At 41.4% G+C, this 1,895-nt stretch overlaps 1 protein-coding gene across 1 annotated transcript; it reads left to right on the forward strand.

The window, feature by feature from the left end:
* The first annotated feature begins 208 nt into the window (after positions 1-208).
* On the forward strand, positions 209-967 carry LOC126070886 (putative gustatory receptor clone PTE03). Its single transcript, XM_049875223.1, has one exon. The coding sequence runs from the start codon at positions 209-211 to the stop codon at positions 965-967; it is 759 nt and encodes a 252-aa protein (XP_049731180.1).
* The last annotated feature ends 928 nt before the right edge of the window (positions 968-1,895 follow it).

The raw sequence follows: 1,895 nt of genomic DNA on the forward strand, positions 1-1,895 counted from the left end.
GAGTGCTTCCAAATTCCTTCTCTTGGGACTAACAGAGGATCTGGAACTGCACTTCCTCTTCTTTATCCTGTTTTTGTCCATATACCTGGTCACTGTCTTTGGAAACCTGCTTATCATCCTGGCTGTTGGGTCTGACTCCCATCTCCACACTCCCATGTACTTCTTTCTTTCCAATCTCTCCTTCACTGACATCTGTTTCAGCACAACCATGATCCCAAAGATGTTGGTGAACCTCAAAGCACAGAATCAGAGCAACACTTATGGAGGCTGCCTCACCCAGGTCTGCTTTGTCCTGGTTTTTGCTGCTTCAGAAAATTTTCTTCTTGCAGCAATGGCTTATGACTGCTATGTGGCCATTTGTCACCCACTGAGGTACACGGACATCATGAACCCCTGCCTTTGTGGCCTGCTCACTCTACTCTCTCTGTTTATTAGCACTGTGGATGCCCTGATCCACAGCCTGTTGGTGTTGCGCCTGTCTTTCTGTATAGACCCGGAAATCCCCTACTTCTTCTGTGAAGTTATTCAGGTCATCAAGGTTGCGTGCTCTGATACCCTCATCAATAACGTCTTCATATATTTTGCAGCTAGCATGTTGGGTGGCATTCCTCTGTTTGGAATTATTTTCTCTTATACCCAAATTGTGTCCTCCATTTTGAAAATGCCATCAGCTGGTGGAAAGTATAAAGCTTTTTCTACCTGTGGATCTCACCTGTCAGTTGTTTTCTTATTTCATGGGACAGCTTTTGGTGCATGTATTAGTGCTGCATTTATCCACTCATCCAGAAAGACTGCAATTGTTTCAGCGATGTACACTATGGTCACTCCCATGATGAACCCCTTCATCTATAGCCTGAGAAACAGATTCTTTCATACTCCAGGACATGAAGGGATCCTTGAGGAGACTGGTCAGGAGCATATCTGCTTTTCATTGATTATATTACCTCATTTGGACTTGGGTTTTTAGATTTTGTCAAAGTAAAAGAATGCTCATGAGGTGGGATACTTGACTCTTCCATCTCTGTGTTTTTCTAAAAGGACTAGACAACATAATGGCTAAATGCAATTCGATTTGGTGTTTAAGCCTGACTTTGCTTCTTGTGTACTGTGTGATGCTTGACAAATAATTTCAACTCTCTAAACTTGGTTTCTTTAGTCAGGGTCTATAGAATCAGAGCCTGAGCCAGGGTTCTTTATTAACTGCTTTGGGGGGAACATTCTTAGAATTTAAAAAGCAGGAAAGGGTGGATAGGGTAAGTAAAGAATGTAGGCAAATCTGTACGCATAGCTAGAGACTAGCTTCAGCCTGATCCCGTGAATAGAGCCATGAGAATGGAAACCCAGTTAATCCCAATGACAGTCAAGGGAGCTGAATTTTCATGTGTCAATATAGTTCTTACCAATACACGTCACTGGTAAACTATATGTGTTTTAAGATAACATCGGCATCCAGCATGCTCCATTTTATTGTCTATTGTTGCTGTTCATTTTATATGCTGCTAAGTTAGCCATCAACTCATGACACAACAGGATCATACCATTATTATCCATAGTGTCTTTTTTGGCCGATTTTTTATGAGCAGATTACAAGGCCTTTCTTCCTTGTTTATCTGAGTTGGAAGCTTTGCTGAAAAATTTTCAGCATCACTGCAACACACAAGTCTCCAGTGACAATGCCTGAGGTGCACTGGCCAAAAATCAAGCATGGATCTTTCACATGGAAGGCGAGAATTCTACCACTGAACCACCGCTGTTCCCCTTCATAATCTATAAAATTGGCATAATTAGATTATCTCAGTGGTTTCTAATGATTGTGATATAATTAAACCTTATCAGTGAGGAAGCCATCAGTTGTAATTAGAAAATATAAACACTGACTTTAAGATGCTCCCACA

Source organism: Elephas maximus, chromosome 3 (assembly GCF_024166365.1).
Source record: "Elephas maximus indicus isolate mEleMax1 chromosome 3, mEleMax1 primary haplotype, whole genome shotgun sequence".
In the NCBI taxonomy this organism is placed as follows: domain Eukaryota; kingdom Metazoa; phylum Chordata; class Mammalia; order Proboscidea; family Elephantidae; genus Elephas; species Elephas maximus.